General features: G+C 40.5%; 1 protein-coding gene across 1 annotated transcript in view; it reads left to right on the forward strand.

The window, feature by feature from the left end:
• ndst2a (N-deacetylase/N-sulfotransferase (heparan glucosaminyl) 2a) overlaps positions 1-20,894 on the forward strand; it is a 31,775-nt gene extending 10,881 nt beyond the window's left edge. The window contains exons 4-15 of the mRNA XM_006808302.3: positions 4,130-4,217; positions 6,464-6,618; positions 8,375-8,560; positions 11,001-11,129; positions 13,434-13,616; positions 14,394-14,490; positions 14,562-14,685; positions 18,304-18,478; positions 18,558-18,728; positions 18,815-18,924; positions 19,064-19,166; positions 19,836-20,894. Coding sequence (XP_006808365.1) covers positions 4,130-4,217; positions 6,464-6,618; positions 8,375-8,560; positions 11,001-11,129; positions 13,434-13,616; positions 14,394-14,490; positions 14,562-14,685; positions 18,304-18,478; positions 18,558-18,728; positions 18,815-18,924; positions 19,064-19,166; positions 19,836-19,961 — 1,647 coding nt within the window. The 3' untranslated portion in view covers positions 19,962-20,894. The remainder of the gene's footprint in view (positions 1-4,129; positions 4,218-6,463; positions 6,619-8,374; positions 8,561-11,000; positions 11,130-13,433; positions 13,617-14,393; positions 14,491-14,561; positions 14,686-18,303; positions 18,479-18,557; positions 18,729-18,814; positions 18,925-19,063; positions 19,167-19,835) is intronic.
• Positions 20,895-21,424: the final 530 nt, after the last annotated feature.

Genomic DNA, 21,424 nt, shown 5'->3' on the forward strand with positions numbered 1-21,424 from the left:
TTGTTTTTTTGTTTTTTGTCATTCAAGGGCGTAGATTTGGCAAGAACGGAAGGGACGTGTCCCCACCAATATCCAGCGATTATTGACTTGTCCCCACCAATAATTTGATCTCTTCGAGTAAAGAAAAACTAACCCGATAGAAAGAAAAAAAACATCTGTCGACGTCTCATTCACCCAGCGGTGCAGAAAGAGATAAATTACGTTCTCTACTGGAGTCCTACGTCATGTGACAAATATGGTCAATGTGATTGGCTGAGCCTTTCAGGGAGCTCTGTTTAGTTTTAGCAGCGGCAAGCCTGCGCTGCGAGGAGGAGAGGAGGACGGCAGCAAAAAATTCACTTAAAGTCACTTAAAGTCAAGTTCACTAATAAAATGTGTCCGTCATAATAACGTTACAGGCTATGCTAGGCCATACATGCCAACACTTCCGATTTTTCCGGGAGAATCCCGAATTTTAGTGCCCCTCCCGAAAATCTCCCGGAGCCACCATTCTCCCCAATTTCTCCCGATTTTCCACCCGGACAACAAAATTGAAAAACCATATCCCAGATTGGCCCAGCCAATTCCAGTTTCCAACAATGGCTACTACTACTGCAGCTACCTAGTTTTAATATTACTCTTATTTCTCTTTCTGGGTCGCAAAATAAACTTTTAACATGTTTTCAGGCGAGAATGTAGCTGTGTAAACGTCAAATAACTTAAACATGTTATTGTTTGGCCTTTTTCTGTTTTATTTGTTCGTGAGTAAATCGGTTTAGCTGAGATTAAAGTTGTTATTAGATTAGATTAAATAAAACTTTATTAATCCCTTGGGAGGGTTCCTCCGGGGTTTTCACACCACTGAATAAATGTCAAACAGAAAACTAATTAAACAGAAGTGTGAGACGGTCGAGAATCTACGCCAGCGTCCGGTTATATTTTAGACAGCAAGGAGCAGACGGCCGAGGTGACGTAATTCTGACGGCTAGAATATCCACATTTTTCACACATATTTCACACATCATACATCACACATCACACATAGACACATATTTCACACATCCAATTTCACAGTCGCTCATTTCTGGTCTACCCGGCTTTCGGAGGACCCGGCCCACTTAGACCGAAAAGGCCGGGTCCTCAGGTGGACGCAGCCTCTGAATTTGGACAATATTAACAGTGACATTTAACTTATTTTATCCGATAAGTAAACACTGTAAAATTCAAATTTTTTTGTATATATCAGTCATTTGTTTAATAGTAATTTAACGTTATATAATTCACATATAAAACTATGAATTATAATTTTAAATGGTTTAAAAGCATGTAGAATAGCATATGTAGGCAAGTATAATTCTCCTTTTTTTATCAAGAAGCAAAGAGAAAAAGGAAAAAATAAGAAACAGGGCAGAGTTCGGTGGTTGAATCATCCGTCTCCACCAATGCCAAAGCCAAATCTACGCCTTTGTTGTCACTGCACAGAGTCGGCTGTGGAGACTTTACCTTATAGGGTAGGTTTGTTTGTTTATTCCAGTGATGGCCTCTAGGATTTAGAAAAATCAATTTCCCAATTCAAATGTAATTTAATTTGAATAATCTGATATCGACGCTTAAATCGTGAAAATAATTTTTTAAATATAAATGGTTGTTTTCCAGAAATGCCAAAATCTCAGGTAAGAGTACACAAAAGTACTCCAACAGCTGCCTTAAAGAGCAGGTGAATGTAAACACAAAGTGTGATTGTTCACACCGTCGTGCTAAAGTGGACATCTCACAGATTCTGAAACTGCAGGTTTTCTCCAAACAGAATTCATTGAACCAGCAGCAAAAGAAGTGTAAAACAACGTTTCATGTTTGAAATAAAATTGATATAAATTTTTTCTTATTTTGGCTGTTTTGCTTCCAGCGCGGGATTGAGTTGAATCAGGACTTTATGAATCAGAATTTAATCGCTTGTTGAAATCTGGGACAATACGCTGTCCTAATGGCCTCTTTAATTTGCATCAAACTCTATTTGACCTCATGCTGAGCATTCAATTTAAAATATAACTAGAGCTGGGCGATAGAACGATAACGATATGTATTATGATAGGCCTCATCTCTCTTGTCCTCTTAAAAAAAAAAAAGAAGAAGAACAGCCAATCCAAATTAAGTAGCGCAGAGCCGAACCAATCACAGCCGCAGCGTCACGTCACGTGACTTGTTAGGTACAGCACAAGTGCCAAGCCGCACATGTGTATTTGTTTGGGAAGCAGCCAGCCGCCGTGCCGCCCGGGTAATGGAGGAAAAATCAACCGAGAGCGTGACCGAAGGTTACCGAAGAGAAAACAGATGATGGTTCCGATGCCGGAGAGATAGTCGAACGGAAGAGCCACAGAAGTTCTGTAGTGTGAAGGTGTTTCTGCTGTTTCAAGTCTGACAAAAACAGAGTAGCGCGCTGTAAATGTGCCGAAAGCAAGTCTGGAAATACAATAAAGCGGTGCATGCTCAGTCTCTGACTGGAAACGCTAATTCGTCATTCGGATTTTGTCGACTAAAGTAACTGTTAAAACAGTTTGAAAAGCTCAGCTATACAACAAGGAGAGATCGAGAATTTCCTTTTAGTGCTCAGTTTATTTGATATTGACAAAAGTTAGTCAATCTTGTCTGTTCTTCTGTAAAACAAACTAAGATTTATTTTTAGAATTAATATTTTGTTTCTAAGTGGAATTGACAATTTAGTCTGTTTTGTTTGTTCTGTTTTGAAACTTAAACGCTTTAGCGGCTGCCTTTTGTGTAGTTTGCAATATTTGCCTTTATTTATCTGAAAAAGTCTCCTTAAGTACATCTACCCTGTTGAACTTATTATGGGAAATAAATATTTAAATCAAAACAAGCTGCTGATTATTTCACATTTTACTTGTGAGCAACGGCACATTTAAATCTTACAAATATAGTTATTTGGCTTATATCGTGATATATATATCGTTATCGCCTGAAATGAAACAAACATATCGTGATATGAAAAAATCTTATATCTCCCAGCTCTAAATATAACTAATATAAGTTCAGCAGTTGGAATAATTTCCAGTTCTTTTATCTGCTTAATTTGCCGTGAAATAATAAGGAAACATCTGGCCATGAAACTGTTTTAGTCAATTCTCCAATTAATTTTGAGCATCTGAATATGCGTCTGTGTAAAAATGGTTGTATCTATATTAAAAACATCTTTGCAATACTTTTGTTAAACCCTTTTCAATTAAAAGTAAAAGTATGCATTTCAATTGGATATAGACTGTGGTAGTGTGATCGTATTTACAAACCTGAAATATCACACTGTGTGCCGTGCGGTTGATTGAGTTGTTGACATCCAGTTATATTTGATCATTGGAGTTTCATCTTGATTGTTGGTGAAAAACCTGAGAGATTTAAAGTAAAAAAATCAGTGTTACTAGAACTATTAATGTAGCTAAGATCAAAAAATGATTTGCTTGTTAATAGTACTCCGTTTACAGTTTGGTAAAAAGTAGACTTCATATAAAAATTCACCTGCAAAATTGGCTTTTTTGATATTGTGACACTAGCACTGCCTACGGATAAAAAAACAAAAGAAATTCTATTTCAGTGCTACTAAAATGTTAAAATTGTTACTAAAAAACTGAAACCAATCAAGTCTATATCACATTTCCGACAAACCTTCAGTGGTGTTTTTGAATCCTAACATTTGATTCATTGCTGACTATTTAGTGGAAAAATGAGGAAGCCAATCCTGGATAATATATTTAAAGCTGCCGCCATCTTTGAGTGATTGATTTTTGAATAATTTTGATCTTTTAAACCCTTTTTCTAAAGCTCATTAAAGCTTGACCTGCAGAAACAAGGACATGTGCAGTAGAGTTTGAAATGTTTCCACCTTTCACTGCGTCTTTAGGTTTCATTTATTTGTAACTAACTGGAATTCTTGAATCTAATGTAATTGTAGTTGGTAGGTTGGATAAATGTTTGACTCTATCCATTTGACTGATTATTTCATATTACGAGGATGGACCTGTGTTTCACCCATTGTGTGGCATTTCTGCTCTTTGTCAAATCTCATCCTTCAGGTTAGATTCTGTTAGCAAGGCTTGATTTTTGTAATTAGCAACGGTTAAAATGTGTCGTCCTTTTACAGGCATTGCTCAACACACAAAACAAACTGCGAGCACTGGTCCCAAATTTCACCTTTAACTTGGGGTTTTCGGGAAAGTTCTATCACACAGGTATGCATAATCTTTCTGTTTCTGCATTCACAACAGCCATGAACTTCTTTAGACTGCTCTATTCAAACATGCAGGTGAAAATGTAAGCTTGTGTTTTGTGCTGGTGTAGTGATATTCAGGTCGCTCATTTCCTGCTGTGCTACATGTGGAAAAGTACAAATGTGGAGCATACAGCGGTTAAAGTATTCAACATGTCAACACAAGTAAAAATATTTCTAACGCTGCTTGTAGAAAGACTGGACCGACACTGTGCGTATTCAACGTGGTTTTTGTTGCTTTATTTTGATCACAAGCTCTCTTTTTTAATTTCGGCACAACTTGAAGCCTGGAGTGAACTCTTCCTGCAGTTTCCTCCACAGTGCACACTCCTCGCCGGTCCCCTCCGTTACTATATAAAGAGAGGGAGTCATTAGTCCCCTCATAAACACCTGTCCCCACTGCCAGCCTGTCACCGTCTCATGAGCTCACTGCAGCAGGCCACAGACCTGCCGCAGTGCGATTGACGTGAACCTTTTTACCAGATGTCGGTAACAACGTGTCCAATCCAGACATGCAAAGAAATGAAACCATAGATGGTCCATAAATTATCTGTAATAATGAGAAAGGAAGAAGTATTCAACACATGAAGAAAGGGAGGCGTGACAGGCGTGGAAAATCACAGTGCCAGCTGAAAAAGTTGATGACCACTTGTGGAGAGAGACCTGGAAGCAGCCTGTACAATTATTTCCAAGAAAACAATAAGTATGTCTGTGAAGGTTCTCAGTCATCCAGGTCATCGTAGTCAAAGGAGCTTGCAAAGAAAAGCGTCTGGACTTCTTTAAGTTACTTGAAGATGTTTCACCTTCATCCGAGAAGCTTCTTCAGTTCTAAGGTCAAATGGTGGAGAGTCCCAGATATAACCCTAGTGGGAGTGTCCCCCCACAGAGGGACAAAAGGACCCCCTGATGATCCTCTAATCGCCTGAGCCAAGGTGTGAAACTGGGTGTGGGTCCCAATCAGCCAGAGTTTCAGGTGAGCTCATTGTGAAACCTGGCCCCACCTTATCATGCGAATTCCTGAGGTCAGATGGTCCAGGATGTGAGTGGGCGTTAAGGCGTCTGGGAGGGAACTCAAAACTGGATTATAGATGGCAGAGAGTTGGTGTCGTAAACCACCGCCTCTGTTCAAAGATGGTCGCTCACAGTGGACATAGATGGCTTCTTTCACTCCTCTTTCAAACCATCTGTCCTCTCTGTCCAAAATGTGAACATTGGCATCCTCGAAAGAGTGACCTTTGACCTTAAGATGCAGATGGACAGCTGAAAACAATAAGTAATGCACCACCATGGCCTGTATGCACGCTCACCGTACACAACTCTGATGCTGAAGAAAAGGCATGTTGAGGCGTGTTTACAGTTTGCTGAAAAACATTTACACAAGCCTGTGAAATACTGTGAAAATATAGTTTGAGATTCTCCTGGATACGGGGGTCAAAAGGCACCCCACAAACACCATGCCTACAATGAACCTCGTGGTGTGGGGCTGTTTGTCAGCATACGGCACTGATGTGCTTCATATAATTGAAGGAAGGATGAATAGGAAAAATGTACCATGTATCTGCCCAGATGATGAAGATGAAGATGGACGTTTCAGCAGGGCAGTGATCCCAAACACACAGCCAAGGAAACGAAAATAAGGCTGCAATAATGGCCTGACCTGAATCCAGTTAAAAATCTGTGGAAAGAACTAAAGCTTGCATGTGTGGATTGCATGCATGTACATCTGTTGAGAATTTCATGTCAATAGCACCTTTTAAAATATATTCACTCAGAAAATTGGTGATATGTTACTTATTTTACCCACTGTATCCTGACCTAACGTTCATGTGTAAAAACTGATATAATTTCATCAGTGCAGCTTGCTGCTCGAAACATGACCAAGTATAGTTTTGATCTGTGCAGGTGAAAACAGATGCTGTAAAGTCTTTGTTAGCATCGCTGCTGCGCGATCAGCAGCACTGACTGGATGCTTTCATTCATTTTTCAGTCCCTTTCCTGTGAATGTGAAATGTCTTCAACTTTGAGGGAAATATTTGGCACAAATATTTAGAATTTGGTGGTCAGAGGGGGGCACTGGCACTGACTCAAACTTTAATTGTTCATTCTGGGTTGAAGCTCATCTCATACACTTTCTCTTCCTAGATAAAAGTGAATTCGGTGCAGATCAGGTTAATTCTGCTGTGTGTGCACCTGCTTGTTTGTATTCAGGCACTGATGAAGAGGATCAGGGAGATGACATGCTGCTGCAACACAGGATGGACTTCTGGTGGTTTCCTCACATGTGGAGCCACATGCAGCCTCACCTCTTCCACAATGTCAGCGTTCTGGCTGAGCAGATGAGACTCAACAAGGTCTTTGCTCAGGTGGGCAACATCATTACACTGGGCAGTCACACAATATCAGTGGGAGGTTTCTGAGGTATTTGCCCCAGACGGTGAGGAAGCTTGATTTCCTGCAATAAAACAAAAATACAGCAGATTGCAGAGAGGGAGATGCTGCAGGTTTGAAAACATTTCCGCAGGTGCATCACTTCGTGTTTTAACTACTTCTTCTTGTGTTTTTAACTGCCGTAAAGAGAGCAGTCACCATAACAACTATCCTTAGAGGCTGTGAGAAGGACTCTGCTCGGTTACACTGACACTGTTCTGTCATTTTGACATGTCACGTCACATTTCAGTGAATATACTGCAGCAGTGGTCACGTGTAGTTTTACATGATGTAGCAGTATTTGTGATGCATGTCAAGTGACTTTTCTAAATGCATTTTGTAAATGTTCTTACCAGTTAGATGGTACCAGTCAAAACTATAAACATGTTCACCTGTACATAATTTTGACAGCTGCTTTGATTAGAGAAGCAACATCCTGCATGTAGATATGAGGATCCACAGGTTTATACAGATAACGGACAGTGTGACTCATTTACTTCAGACACGTGAGCCGTCTCTAATGTCACATGCTGCAAGATCCTGGTTGATTCTGTCTTTGTCCAGGAAAAATGAACTTAAGTGCTATAGTTCATTGATTGTAAATGTACTCAACTTTTAAAAATTTGGAAAAAAACATTTAAATAGACGTGCTGTTGTCTGATGTAATAAGTAGTAATAATTTTAGAGACAGTTAATTTTCTTTAGAATTGAGAAACAGCTGAAGTCTCAAGCTAACTTCGAGAAAGAGGCAGAAAATTTTTTTCTGCGTATGTTTCAGATCAAACATTTGATTATATAACAAACAACTAAACACAAAATGCAGGTTCTAAATAAAGGTTTTTATTATTAAGGGGAAACAAATCCATATCTACATGGAGCTGTGTGTGGGGGGGGAACAATTGCTCCCCAAACCTAATAACTGGTTTGGCCGATGCTGCCGTAACACGTTGCTGCTAAGAATGCCCCGAGCGTGAAAGTGGACCCGAATGCAACTTCAGATGGAGGCACAAGACTCGGTTTTCTAACAAGACTTTATTAATGAACAGCAAGTGAAATATACTCGGAAGCAAAGAACATGAAGCGTGAGCCAGAGCGAGGAGTGGGTTTTCAAGTTTTATTGTCATATACAGATAAACAGTTTAACAACATTCACCTGTAATAAAATTCTTAGGCTTGTGTCCAGCTTTACATGTACACATGGAAAGTGTACAGGTATATTAAAGAAGGACAATAACAATAATAATAAAATAATACTTTAGTATTTTATTATTTTTAAATATTAAGAGAATTTGAAACAATTGTTTGGTATTTACAGTTTGTGCAAAACTGCAGTGAGGATTTAAAGCGGTTACAGTGACAGTATACAGAGTCCAATAGTTGCAGTGAGTGTGTAATGGTGTGTGCAGAATGTCAACAGTTCAGAAGCCTGATGGCTTGTGGCTAGAAACAGTCTCTGTGTCGGCTAGTGTGGGTCTGAATGCTTCTGCACCGCCTGCCGGGCGGCAGGAGTGTGAAAAGTCTGTGGCTGGGATCAGAGGATCCGCTGCGTCTTCCTCATGCAGTGATGTCTATAGAGATCCTGCATTCCTAAGCCTGGGTGAGCCAGGGATCGAACCACCAACCTTCCGATCAGTAGCTCCACCTCCTGAGTTACAGCTACCCCTTATTCTTATTGTACCATTCTCTCTCCAGGAGCATGGCATCCCAATAGATATGGGCTACGCAGTAGCTCCACACCACTCTGGGGTTTATCCAGTTCACAGCCAGCTATATGAAGCCTGGAAATCCGTGTGGGGAATCAAGGTGACCAGTACAGAAGAATACCCTCATCTAAGGCCAGCTCGATATCGACGTGGCTTCATCCACAATGGCATCCAGGTCAGTCTTTGTTCTTTAATAACACATGTAATTTTCTTCACACAAACACATCTTTCAGCCAAGATGATGTGAACTTTTGAAGATTTGTGTTAAAAGAGGACAAGCTATCTGTTAAGATGTTATATTTTGAATGTTGTATCAGTGAAGTCTGTAGTATTTCTTAAGGCTCTGAGTGTTGGCAAGAGGTTTTTTGCTGGCTTAATGGTAACTAATAACAATTTGCCGCTGATTACACTGAAACAGATTTTCAAAGTCAATAGCTAGAAAGTTTCATTTGTGACAGGTAAGTACTGTCACAAGACTACCATCATTGCCTTACAATGGGCTTTTCACTTAGTTTCATCATTCATGATTGTTTCATAATTATGAAAATGCTTCTTTTCATGAGTTTCATATTATCCATCAGTACCATTCACAGAGAGCTGGGGAAAGGCTCCAATCAAACCATTGTTAGATGGAGAAAGATGTACCCTTAGGCCCCCTCTTTGGTTCACAGATGGTTTTTCTCTTTTCACATAAATGGCCTCCTTGACTCCTCCAAAACCGACATTCCTATTAGGGCTGGGCCATATTATACTGTTCACGGTAATACCGGTACAATGTTAGGCAACGATAAGAAATGAAATATCACAATAGAATATGGGTAAAACACGCATGCGCAGTGCCTTTGTTTTCATACGCTCATGGCGAAAAAGCATGGCGGCAACGGAGAATGAGAATGGAGAAAGCGGATTGTTGAGTGAAACGGATGAACCAGAATTGGTTTGTAAAAATGCTGCAACTTCAGTGGTGTGGAACTGGTTTGGTGTCCATCAGATACACAACAAAGCACTTTTTTTTTGTAGAACATGCAAGCGGCCGTCGTTATTGCCGGGTTTGTCGGACTAAGGTGCTCGCAAATCTGGGAGTAATCTGGGTCCTAAACTCCCTCCATTTCAGGTCCCAAAGTCAAACGAACACTGCAGCATCACTGAGAGTTAAAAACTGTCTAAATTCTTTCATCTTTCATAAAACGATCAGCATTGCTGCTTTAGCAGGTGTAACTATGAAGTTTAACATCCAGGCATCCATGAAAACAGAATTTATTACATTTAACAAAGTTAGAAGTTAGCTCGCTAGTTTTGCTAGTTACCTAAGCATGATATAGCATGTTCTGAGAGATTTCTGAAAAAATTCAAACGTACAGCTCTGCTATCACTTCCAACATAAATGAAGACAGAAAACTAAACAGCAGTGGCGTTTGCAGGGTTACTGAAGTTGGACTACCTGGTATATAATGTTGTGCTACGTGATTGCTAGCGACACAGCTATGTTAGCATAACATTAGCACAGTGAAGCTGGTGGATGAACGCTAACTTTTTTTCCACTCGATAAAAGTTAACGTGAGGGATTCTGGTGGTCAGGGACAAATGCAATCGCATAGCAGGATGCTATACACGGTTCAGTCAGGAGAACAACTGAGATTATTCATCCACAATACGAGGTTAGTCATTAATATACTGCAACAACATGGGAACAGAGCAGCTGCGAGAGAATTCAACATTAATGAATCAATGTTACGGAAGTGGAGGAAGCGCAGTTTTTGGCTTTCCCCTTATTTCAAAAGTGCTTCATCTCTTTGCTGTGACTGTCGCCATAATTTGCAGATGATAATGGTTTTAGCCACTGCGATGCTTTCGACCAAAACAGGCGCAGCTTGATGACATCATCAACATGCGCTATTGCGATAGAGTTAAAATCTCTATTGTTGGCCAAATTTATATCGTTTCTATCGTATATCGTTTATATCGCCCACCCCTACTTCAGTGGATATTATACATGGTTATGCTCAGGATGTGTCAGCCCATTTCTACTGGAAATGCCTTTTGGTTAAACTTTCAGCAAGGAATTTGCATTTGCACTGTAAAATTTTTATATAGGTTTAATGCACATAAAAAACAGCTGCCTGTTTAAGTGAAAATAAATGGATGGTGGTTTTTTTTGCGCTAGTAAAGTTGTGGAGTTGCATTTTGTCTCGCATCAATTATATCGTCAGTTATATCGTTATCGCAAATTTTCAAATATATATCGTGATAAATATTTTGGCCATATTGCCCTGCTCTAATTCCTATATTTGAAATATAGATAAGACAAAATTACAAGAGCAAGACATACTTGGTCAGTGTTGAGGTTGGTCCTGTTATTGAGGGTGGAGACATCTCTTATAAATGACCTCCATTGCTTGCAGTCGGCCATTTATGTGAAAGGAGCAGCTGTGGCTACACTTGGATAAGTGAAAAAGTTTCCCGGTAAAAACACATGATGCTGAGAACACAGAGGAACAGAATCAACTTTTTGGAGTTTCCTTACCTAGATGATTGACCAATCAGAATACTTTATTAATCCCTAAGGAAATTATGTATATATCCCCAATATTTAATGCCCTATTTGTTCGTTTCAGGTATTGCCCAGACAAACTTGTGGTCTATTCACCCATACGATCTTCTATAATGAATACCCAGGAGGTTCAAAAGAGCTGGACAAGAGCATCAGAGGGGGAGAGCTCTTCCTCACCGTCCTCCTAAACCCTGTAAGAAAACCTCCATGCACACTACAGCTGTTGGCTTGAGACTGTCTCATGTTTCACACGCGTCAACTTTACATGAGACTTGAGTGTCTGAAGATTTGGCCTGGCTTTACACAAAGGTCGTTCCATCTTCAGTCAAGTTTTAGAAAATGTCCTGCTCGACCTCCAATTTGCATACAAATTTTAGAGTCCAAAGTTTGGACATCTATAATGAGTGCTGTGAAATTTCAGATTCATTTTTCAGTTTTCAAGATGTATATTTTTTGAAAAATGGTCCATCAAACCAGTTTCAATCTAAATTTCAAAAAACGGAGACAGTTTCACAGTACTGTAAACTAAAGCATGTAAAACTGTTTTTAACATGAAAATGTTTTTGACAGCAATCATTGTAAATGTTCACATTTTCTACCATCTAGTTTTTATGCAACTTGGACACGCAAAAGGCTTCAGATGGACTCACCCTGTAAAATTAAGTGTTGTCATTTTTACCCCACTCTTTCTACCCCGCCCACTAAGAGTGGGTGTCACTTCCACCCCCTCTTAGTGACCTTGACCTCAAGGTGAAGATCAGAGGTCAAGTTTTCTGAAACTCTTGTCATTGCAATAACTAAAGACCAAGGTGATGTAGCAGGTTCAAATTGATACCGTAAGTGCATATGCTAAAAATCTCAGACGAGTTTGAGTCTCAGTGAGCTCAACTTAAAGGTCGAGGTTAAAGTATTTCCTAAACTTGCCCCATATTTCCAATGAGTGTTTCACCACAGAGATGAAAATGGAGAACCAAGTACAGCCAGAAAAGATGTACTGTTGTTGCTGTGTAGTTCCATAGTCACCCAGTCAGGATAGCCACTGTGAGTGAGGTAGAAATACAAAAACACCAGACATCTTATGTCTGCGGCCCAATAATAAAAACAAAAAGTGTTGAAGTGCAAGCCCCCCCTTCAGTTTTAGGTTTTTGAAGATTGGTCTTGGGTGTTTACCTTGCCATGTGTGAGGTGACAAAACAGAATGCAACACATTGGGGAAAAAAAGGTCGGGGGGGGGGGGGGGTCCCATTATACTACAGGGCAACCTGCATGGGGCGAATAAAGCTTTGATTGATTGAAAATAAAATAAAAATGGGTAGAGCCTGGAAGAGGTATAAAAATAAATAAATAAATTTAAAAATTGGGGTAAAATAGTCATTTTTAATAACATCCTTAGAAAATGGTGTCCAGTGGCTGAAGGACCGCTTCAATTGGTTTAGCAGTGTAATCAAATTCTTGTGTGTTTGTTTGTTGTTGTTTTTTTAAGGGGTTTTTTGTTTTGGTTTTTTTAACCCTTAAGGGCAAGTTAGTGAAGTCTAACAAACTTGCTTTACTACTTAAGAGGAAAAGCTTTTATTGAGGTCCAGTTTATACCCTGAAAGCAGATTTAATGTTTATTGTTTGTCTGCTACAACATTGGACTGCCTCAAAGGGAGTGCTCTGGCTGATCAGTATAGAAATCCCTTGTCCTTTAACCTGGAAAAGCACTGGCCCCCCCACCGTGAAAAGAGACGGCATTGTAAAACCCCCTGATGTGGGTCTCCAGCACTGTTATGGTGCTTAATGATATGGAAGAAAGCTTTCGCTGTCTTGACTGGATGATTTAAACCTTTAACATTCCAGCTTAGAAAGTTTAAATCTGACTAATCTGATTCCTACAGCACAGACATTGTGCACACTCGCCTTAAATGATAGAACAAAACAATTAAGCAACAGATGCGTGTTAGTCCAGAACAGGAAAAAGAAGATTAAGTAGATGTGTAAGGTTCTTGGCAGTGACCCCCCCCCCAACAAAAATGGCTCCCAAAAAACAAGCACCAAGCTCTAACTAAGAAGTTGCAGACTTAACCATTGCTTATCATTTACTTAAGGTTTTTTCTTCAATTCTACTAAGACAAAACAGGATGAGAAAGATTAATGATATTAACAAAATAAACAAGATGGTTAAGACATGAGAATAAGGGGATAATGGAGAGATTTAGTGGATATAACATGCAGTGTGTGATAGTAAATTCCCAATGTCAAACATCTTAATCAAAATTTGAAATTCGAGGGAAAAAGTAAATTTTAAAGTTGGCAAAGTTTGTCAGCTTTTTTTCGTTATTGTCATCATTCAAATATAATTAAATTATTGAATATTTTAATTTAAGTAACATAAAATGCTAACATGTAATAAAAGGTGAACACACGCACATGCGCACGCACACACACACAAAATTAAAAATGAAATAAAAATAAAAGCTTAGGATGTTATAACATGTTTTTAACTTTCTCAATCCAGATCAGTATCTTCATGACCCATCTGTCTAACTATGGCAACGATCGTCTGGGTCTGTACACGTTTGAGTCTTTGGTGAAGTTTGTCCAGTGCTGGACCAACCTCAGGCTGCAAACGTTACCACCGGTCCAGCTTGCCGAGAGGTATTTCCAACTCTTTCCTGATGAGAGAGACCCGCTCTGGCAGGTGGGTTGATTCATGTGGTCATTTTTAAAACTTGGGGCTTTTTTTTCTTCAGAAAATGTATTTTTGTGACGTGGCTATGAACAAAATCCAGTTTCTGTTTTCACTTCACTGTATACACAGTCACCTAACCACTATAAATCATTAAATAAAGCAACAGTTAAAAGACAGCTTCACAACAAAGAGTGTTTTTTATTGTTGTTATTGTTTATTGTTATTGTATTATTTTATTGTTTTACATACATTTTATTGTATTGTTTTATTTTAGAAATGAAAAAGTCTTCATGCATTTTCTTTTATGTTAGTAGGTAAAAAGGCATAAGTGCCAGATTCATGATAAGTGCAGTAATTCTGTGCACAAGGAGTTTGATGTAAGGACAAACAGTGAATGTACAATTATAGTTAAAGCATCTAGTTTAGGGGTTTGTGGGGTTTTTGTAAATACACATTAATTGCACCTTTGCTAATAACCTGATCAGTGGATTTTTCCCTGACTACGGTGTGTAATATGTAAAATTTAAATTCATTCATGATTTCGAATCTTAAAAGTTTAAGTATTACATCTAAAATCTACCTTACCTACTCTTTTCCCCCATCTTTTGTACAATTTGGAAATGCCTACTTCAAGATTTGGGTGATGTGGGAGTATGTGATGAAATGATAAACAAAACCATTCATGTCCCTTTTATTTATTTAAAAATGTAACGTGTATAATATCCGTAATATAACTTTCACCCGTCGTGGACGATGACACACTGTGTGGATGTTTTCTGTTTTCAGAACCCTTGCCATGATAAGAGACACAAAGATATCTGGTCTAAAGAGAAGACCTGTGACAGATTGCCAAAGTTTCTCATCATTGGACCACAAAAAACAGGTATAGATTCCTCTCATCTGTCTTATTTCATTCTCTGTTTTCATTATTTTAATTGTCTTGTTTGCTCAAAGGTACTACAGCACTTCATTCATTCCTGAGCATCCACCCTGCAATCACCAGCTCCTTCCCCAGCCCGACCACCTTTGAGGAGATCCAGTTCTTCAGTGGCGCCAACTATCACAATGGGATTGACTGGTAAAAACACACACACACCCTGTTCACTGTGTACAGAGCCTTAAAGGAAAGTCTGCATCTGTGCGGCGCTGCCATGACTTGTGTGCATAAATGCGTAAATGTCCCACGTTACTTTTTTAAAAATAATCTGCTGTCCATTTTCATTTTAGTATGACATTCCCTGTTTGGTCTTTAACAGCAGCTTTGTTAGTTTGTTGCCCCACATAAGCAGAAGAAGATGGATGGATGGGGAAATGGAAAACTGTTCTGAAGTCGGATCAATCCAAAATTGAAATTCTGTTCGGAAAACCTGGATATATTCTCCAGACTTACGAGGAGAGGGACCCTTTGGTTTATTATTGGGGGAACAGTCGCTCCCATCCTGATGATGTGCAAACGAGATCGAACAACAGAAGCGGTGGATCTTAAAATTGGACAGTGCAGAGGCCGGTCTAATGGGAGCTGCTACGGCAAAAGCCTTGTGCCCTCGGCACATCCAAGAGCAATCGGGAAGGACAGTGCAAGTGCAGCAGTTCTGAGATGGGCAAGGCAAGAAATAAAAGAATTTTAAAATGAACCCTAAAATGGGCGGGCAGCCAGTGTAGTGAGTATAAAACAGAAGTAATTTGCTGTTTTCCAGTTAAGTCATCCTTTTGCACCAGCTGAAGACGAGGCAGGACTGGCTAACACCAACATATAGAGAGTGGTGGTAATCCAATCCAGAGTTGTGATAAAGGCATGGATTACTGTTTCAAAGTGATCTTTCAACAGTTTTTCTATTTTTGCCACTTGTTTCAGCTGAAAGAAGCTGGATTTCACCACTGCAGTTATTTGACTGTCCAATCTAACCGTCCATCATAAAACCCAGGTTTGTGACTGGAGGCCTTAGATACTGTGCCCACCAGGACCAAACACACTTAGAGTTCGGTCCTCCGCATTGGGTGGCAGATCTCTGCCAGCGTAATCGATCAGCTGCGGTTGCTTCGGCCTCATCCCAGGCGCATAAATCACCAATGAAAGTCCTCCGCCATGTTGTATGGGGGCAGCCTGGTTTGCGTCTTCTGTGGGGTGGGTTCCATGTGGTGGTGATCTTGTGCAGTCGGCACGGGAGTTGGGGTAGAATGTCATGGAGGGGACATGTGGTGGTCCGGCAGTGGTCTTCTTCATAGGTGACATGGTCTCGGTAAGAGACCCGTCTTAGCCATCACTGTTGTGGACCAACAGTGAGCAGTGGCCCGTCAGCAGGACTGATTCTGCTCCATGAAGAGACTTAAAACCAGACTTTAAACAAGCCAAGGATGTTTGTTTTTTTATTTATTTCATTTTATTTTTTATTTAAAGGGCCTTCAATTTGCTATAAACATTTATCTAGAGAATTTTTGAAAGAAAAGAAAGATTGGAAATGGACCCAAAGTTGGATAACACAGTGGGATCCGGGCCAGGTTGTTTTAAAGCTTTTAGGAAGCACCCTTGAGGAAAAGGCTAGTGTTAAAAACAACAAGAACAAATGTGCCTAAAGCAGAAAGAATGAAAGAATCCAGGTGGGATTCGTTTTAGACCGTCTGGTTTTGAGTGGAGACACTGACTCTGATATCGTTTGGCAGGTGGAATAAAACTAGAAGCTGAGCTCCAAAGTTCTGATCAAAGTCAGCAGAGAAAAGCGCAGCAGTGAATGCAAAGAACACAGGCGTGTGATCTGAAAACACTGTTTGAAACACACATCGTGAGATAAAATGAGCTCCAGTCTGTGTTCACGTTCTTCTGTGGGTCCGGACGACCACTGCATGAAGTTAGCGAGTCAGTTAATGCTGTCGAGCCAGCGCGCATGTACGTTAAGATCTCTAATTATTAGAGCTTTATTATATTTAGGCATGATTTCAGCCAATAACTCAGAGTCATTTGCAAAGTCCTTTGTGTATTTCGATGGTTAATAAATCACAGTACAGAACAGAGAGCAACCCAGCTCAGTTCAGAGCTGGAGGAAGAGGAGGACTGAGACAGCTGCTCACATTTAAGAAAAACATTTGGAGCCAGATTAAACCAAAAGAACACAACATTCGTCTCTCTGAAGCCCAGGAACTGCTCTCCTTCAGTCACCTTTATAGACTGTAGTTAAAAGAAGAGGCGTTGATACACTGTCCAGCTTCTGAAGACACGTTGTTGCCATCAAACTCAGAATGACACTAGTGATGGGAATTGCTTTGAGTCAGCATGTCAAAGACATTCATGCAAATTAATTACATGCTGAGCGGTCAAATGTTTGCTCGTGTTGGAGCTTTTTCCACTCTTTGTTGCGATCATTGTTGCGTCGTTACTCAAAGTAATTATTACACACATTACACAGAACACTTTTCTTAACCCTTTAAAGCCGGTCGGAGCGGGCACGCTCTGTTTTGTGTAACTATTTTTAAATCCCGGTAGCTCTGCAACCACGTGAGCTAGCGCAATCATTTTTTTTGCATATGAAACCGGAGGAGTTGTACTTACATCTTATGCCATCAGCTTGTCCTCGGTCACAGTTTCCTTCCACATATAACTTTGCAAAAACTGCATAAAAAGCACTTGCAGCAACAAAAACATAATATTCCAGAAACACGCTTTGCCGATCCGATCAGCTGTTTGTAACACTTCCTACGTTGGAATAGACGTCAGAGTGAGCTATTGCATGTCCGCCATTACCTGCCCGAAACCGGAAGTGACATCATTTTCGCAGAAAAGTAGTTTTTTACCATCAGGGCCTCATGAGCCTATACTGGTGTTTTTAAAAGTTATCTTTGACTTTATGACTTTGTGTCGTTTCTGGTATGCTTAGGACTCATATTGCACTGCTGGAAATAGTTTATTTTGATGCATATGCTGCTTTTTTGCAAATTTGCATTATAATATTTATTTTCGTTTTTCCTGCAGTTTATAAAAATTGGTTTATTTCAAAAATAAAACTATGAAGACACTCAAAATAAATTTCCTGTGGTGGGAAACTATTTTGTGCAACTTTTTTGTATTTACAGTTTTGAAGGATAAGCCTCTTAAATTTCTCTAACTAGAAATATATGTTAAAATTTTCAAATTTTTTGTAGTTTATTGCACATTTTTGCAATTTATGTAATCACTATGCACTTAATGCAAACATATTATTAAGAGTTGGGCTATAATGGTTGTATTGATGTATAGCAACTTGAAATGCTCCCAAAAACGGCTCCACGGCATGTAAAAATATAATATAATATAAGCTCTGGCAGACTTGGTTCTATGGTAGGTCTTAAAGGGTTAATAAGTAATGTTACTGTCTAACAATATAAACCTACAGGGTACAGCCCCACACACTAGGAGTTGGGTTCAATAATCGATTTATCGATTCAAATCTATTTTTAAATATAAATGTATTTAGCCAGAAATGCCAGAATCTCGGGTTAAAGACAAAACTATTTCAACAACCACCAAACAGCTAAAACAGCAAACGAGAGCAGGAAAACCGATTCCACACAAAGACGTTGTGTTGTCTTATAAATTGGACACTTTTATATTAAGAAGCAACACAAAACTGTAAAAGCTGCTCACTTTAAAATATTTCTTGTTAAAAAAAAACACACATTCACCTCAGTACAGTTGTGTAATGGTGTGCGTGTGTGTTCTCCTCAGGTACATGGACTTCTTCCCATTCCCTTCCAATGTCAGCACAGACTTCATGTTTGAAAAGAGCGCCAACTACTTTGACACAGAAGTAGCCCCTAAAAGAGCTGCGGCCCTGCTCCCCAGGGCCAAGGTCCTGGCAGTGCTCATTAACCCGGCTGACAGAGCCTACTCCTGGTACCAGGTGAGGATGCTCACAGTGAGGCTGCAAAGGCTTTTTCATAGCATTTCTTTAGTGTTTGTGTGCGTTTCGTTAACTACAGCACCAGAGGGCTCATCAGGACCCTGTAGCCCTTAACCACACTTTCCATGAAGTAGTTACAGCGGGCGCCTCAGCCCCCAGGGATCTGCTGGCCCTTCAGAGACACTGCCTTAACCCTGGGGCATATGCTCTCCACCTGGACCGCTGGCTGCAACATTACCAAGCCAGCCAGGTAACACACACAGCTGCGAATGCATTGGACGATGGTTGTAGTTCTCTCAGGCGTTGCTGACACTCTTTCTCTATAATCGTGTTCAGCTGCACATTGTTGATGGGGCGCTGCTGCGGTCCAACCCAGTACTGGTGATGGAGGGAATACAGAGATTCCTCGGTGTCACCCCCATCTTCAACTACACCCAGGCTTTAATGTTCGTAACACTCCTGCATATAAACATGTATAAGAGTCACTTTCTTTTCTGACTTGCCTTACGCAGAAGCATGTAAAAATGTATAGCCTGTGTGGGGCGTGTTTGCTGCGGCGTCAAAGAACATGCGTTGTCTTTGCAGGTATGATGACAGCAAAGGTTTCTGGTGTCAGCGAGTGGAGGGCGGTCGGGCCAAATGTCTGGGAAAGAGTAAAGGCAGGAAGTACCCGGAGTTGAGTTCTGAGGTACGTGTGCACTGTGATTGCTTCACCTACTCGTTTTCTGATGAGCACAAGCTCTTTGGGGGGGGGGAATCTTGTGTACTATAACCTCTTTTTAACTTTTAGGCTTTTTAGTAGCAAAAGCAATCCGTTAACAGCTGACCTTTGGAAGAGCAAAAACCGAACTGAGCAAAACCATTAGCTTCCTATCTAATGGTGTCTGTGACAGGGATGCACCTGTTATGGTCTTTTCTCTCGTGTTCAGAGATGCTCTTCAGCACGTTTTGGTTATAGCGATTGGTTATTTGAGTCACAGCTGAAAGCAGTCTGACGATTCTCCACTGACATCAGTAGTCTGCTCTCTGTGTGAACAACTTCAAACCTGTCAGTTAACCTATTTCACGTCTCCAGCACAACACAGTGTAAATAGGTATCGACACACACGAAATCTACACACTCCTTTTAGAGTAGCATAAACACTACTTTAGGAAATGACACAGCCACAGAAATGAATTAAAAAGAAGTTCCTCTGTTGTTGAACACCAACCTGACATCACAACAAAGTGTGTAATATTGGCACGCCAGTCCACCATGTCTGCTTCATGCTTGCAACAACAACACTTGAGAAAACTTGCTGTGAATCTCACCCCTGTGTGTGTCTGTGTGTGTGTCTCTGTGTGCATTTGCTTGCAGTCGCGTGCCTTTCTAGCAGAGTATTACCGTGAGCACAACATGGATCTCCTGCGTTTGTTGAGCCGGTTGGGTCAGCCGTTGCCCTCCTGGCTCCGCCAAGAACTCCAGAGCACCAGCTGGAGCTGAGGCTCAGACACGCTGCAGAACAGCTCGGACTAGAGTCTGTGGTCGAGTCAACATTTGGCTCCGGACGAGACTGGACTACCTGATCTGGAATCGGCAGCAACACACACTATCAAAGTTATGCTTGAGCAGATGTTAAGAGTGCCTGTGCTCTGTGGAAAAAGACCGTGCAATCTGATCTTAATGTTTTGGTCGCTGCTTGAGACGATTCCAGCAGACCGCCTCCTCTTGACCTTTCACCTCCCAGACAGCTTTTAGCCTCCGTGTTGCAAATGAGGTTCATGCTGTACCCGCTGGCTGTGGATCCAGAGAAGTGGGGGGGCATCAGGTCCAGAGCATAAAGAACAGGTAGACGGCATTAATGAGGAGAGAAGTTCAGCGTGCGCACATGTGAAGTCTATGACTGGAAACGGGACTAACACGCACAACCACACAGACACACACCCCACACAAAGATGATTTTAAAGCAGTCTATTTTTTAAAAAGGCTTGTATATGTTACGTTTGGGGGCAGAAGCAGTTTATCCTCAGCTCTCCAGTCAGTGAACAAGAGTCACAGACAGAAAAGGAGCTGAGTTGATGACAGGTCAGTGTAAATATGTTTTTAGGGTTCTGGTCCATGCTGTGCCTGCCACCAGCATCCTGACAGCGAGCAGTTTTATTCCACTTGATTTATTTAGGCCAAGGGGAAGCTGATGTTTGAAGGATGGCAGTTTTCCAACTTTCAGCTGTTTTCCAACTCTGCAGATATGTTTTTGAAAATATAGCCTCCATGTTATTCAAGTAAAGAAACACTAAACACTGATGAGTACAGGTTTTTTTGTTGGAACTCGATTTTCAGGTATTTGATGTGCTGTAAAAGGATATTTGGGGATATCTGCCAGTGTTACGTTCTGTCATTTAGTGTGTGGTCAGGGATGTCTCTCTGCAGTAGCTGCTGATGACCACGTCTTTGTACATCCCAACATCAACAGACAACACTGAAGCTGGAACGCTCTCAGATCCTAGCTGACTAGAATGCATGAAGAAAATGGTCAACTTCTAAATGAAAATATTTGTTTAAAGGCAAATGCTCTTTAGGATCCAAAAGTGACAGAATTTTAAAATGTATTATTATCAAAGGCTGCTTTAAGTCTGCTGTCTTTCAAACTTCAGTTTAAACCACAGGCTTCGTCTTTTGAGTATCAAAGCCGTCGTAGCCCTGATGACCTCAGGGCAGTTTGGAGATGTCAACTGAACTTAACCAACTGGGAGAGTGGGAACTGTATTATTTTGGGTAGTGTAATGTTAACTTGTGTTTTTCACTTCTTTACATTTTGGTAGTGATAAACTGGTTACGCTGATCCTGGCACGGTGTGGTAGCAAGGCATGGCTGTGGACCAGTGTGGGCTGTGTTTGACTGTGAGACGGCCATAAGCATCTCTGTAAGAGTAGCCGTGTCGGAGAAAAGGGAAAAATGTATATGCA

Source organism: Neolamprologus brichardi, unplaced genomic scaffold, assembly GCF_056152115.1.
Source record: "Neolamprologus brichardi isolate AB-2024 unplaced genomic scaffold, ASM5615211v1 NODE_ptg000033l+_length_6344489_cov_1, whole genome shotgun sequence".
Lineage (NCBI taxonomy): Eukaryota > Metazoa > Chordata > Actinopteri > Cichliformes > Cichlidae > Neolamprologus > Neolamprologus brichardi.